The 1,508-nt window shown below is 37.7% G+C and overlaps 1 protein-coding gene across 1 annotated transcript; it reads right to left on the bottom strand.

Annotated features, from left to right (window-relative positions):
* Window positions 1-332: 332 nt before the first annotated feature.
* Window positions 333-1,281, bottom strand: LOC115710241 (large ribosomal subunit protein uL11x-like). The gene has a single exon (XM_030638589.2). It carries the CDS (start codon window positions 1,013-1,015, stop codon window positions 515-517), a length of 501 nt encoding a protein of 166 aa, XP_030494449.1. The 5' UTR covers window positions 1,016-1,281; the 3' UTR covers window positions 333-514.
* Window positions 1,282-1,508: the final 227 nt, after the last annotated feature.

Here is a 1,508-nt window from a genome sequence, read left to right as displayed (position 1 = left end):
TTGGTTGATTTTGAAGCACATCAAAGATTATTCAATACAAATAAAACAAAGCTTAAAAGTGAGATAGGTTTAGGACTATCTTCATTGAGAGCTATTAGGATGAACAACCAATTCTGCCCATGAATCATATTGTATAATTTACTATTCAAACAAAAATTCTTGTTCATTTGCAAGCTCATCCAAGACTATTCAATACCTATCCAACAAAACTGAATGATGAAATGGGTTTCAAGTTTTAACAGTCACTCCATTTAGAGCTGTTAGCATAATATATATATATATATATCAAAATAAGAGTGCTGTAAAATTAAAAAGGGTATTATGCCCAAAAATTATCCAAGAAAAATAATTTTATAAGGAAAAAAAATTCAAAACCCTTACAATTCTCCACCATTCACATCAAACTCCTACAAACTTGATATTGGAGACATTTTCAGAAAATGGGCCATAAGAAAAAAGAGCAATCTTTAAGAAACAAAACTGAGAGTAGAAAAGATACAAAATACCACCATATTTAATCTTGGGGTATCTCAACATCACCATCACTAATTTCTTCCTGAAGATCCTTAGGGTCCTTACCATCGACGGAGCAGCCGACGGAGACGCATGTGCCGAGAATCTCCTTCACTGTTCCAGCGAGTTCCTTAGCAATGGATCTGGGCCTCATAATCTTAGCAATCTCGATCACATCATCGAGAGAAATGTTCCCATTGTGCTTGATATTCTTGGTCTTCTTCCTGTCACGCTCCGGCTCCTTCAGTGCCTTAATGACCAAAGCCGCCGCCGACGGAACCACTGACACCTTCGCTTGTCTATTCTGGACGGTGAGCTTGACGGTCACACGAAGACCCTTCCAGTCCTTGGCGGTCTCCTTCGCAATGTCTTCTCCGATCTTCTTAGGGGAAAGACCGAGTGGGCCTATCTTTGGAGCGAGTGAACTAGCAGCTCCGACCTCACCTCCGGTGACCCTGACGTAGACATCGACGACCTGGGAGGGATCGAACTTCGGCGGCATGGCTGGTCTGGTTAGGCTCGGCGGCAAAAAGGGATTTTGTTAGGGTTTTGTATGAGACTGTCGCCTTAGGGCTTTAACCAGAGTGAAGCTACAACTTTGTATTTGGGGGCCTTTTAGTTAGAGAGCTAGGGTTTTTTCTCGTTGTTTGTTTTTCGGCTAAATTACAAATTTAGCCTCGCAAATTTTGGCAGATTGGGCTGGGCTTACATTTTCCATTTTGTACCAAGTGGGCTGTTCTTGAATCCAAACATTCGACCCACCCTATTTCTGAGAAATTTACATCTCTTTTTTTTTAATATATATACTAGGTAAGTTTACAATTGCACGTGTTAAACTCTTCATTTTATTTTTTTTATTTTTATCTTTACTGTATAATTAATTGTGATAAAATATAAAATATGAAATTAAGATTTAATATTTTAAAATGATGTAGAAAGTGTAAATATATATTATATTATACAATAATAATTACAAGCTAATTAAAGCTAAGCAT

This window comes from Cannabis sativa, chromosome 3 (assembly GCF_029168945.1).
Source record: "Cannabis sativa cultivar Pink pepper isolate KNU-18-1 chromosome 3, ASM2916894v1, whole genome shotgun sequence".
Taxonomy (NCBI): Eukaryota; Viridiplantae; Streptophyta; class Magnoliopsida; order Rosales; family Cannabaceae; genus Cannabis; species Cannabis sativa.
The sequence above is the reverse complement of the archived record's forward strand: the minus strand, read 5'-3'. Positions and strand labels throughout refer to the sequence as shown.

Bases quoted from the DNA above. Each gene is read 5' to 3' on its own strand.
- LOC115710241 (XM_030638589.2), bottom strand. From the start codon at position 1,015: ATGCCGCCGAAGTTCGATCCCTCCCAGGTCGTCGATGTCTACGTCAGG.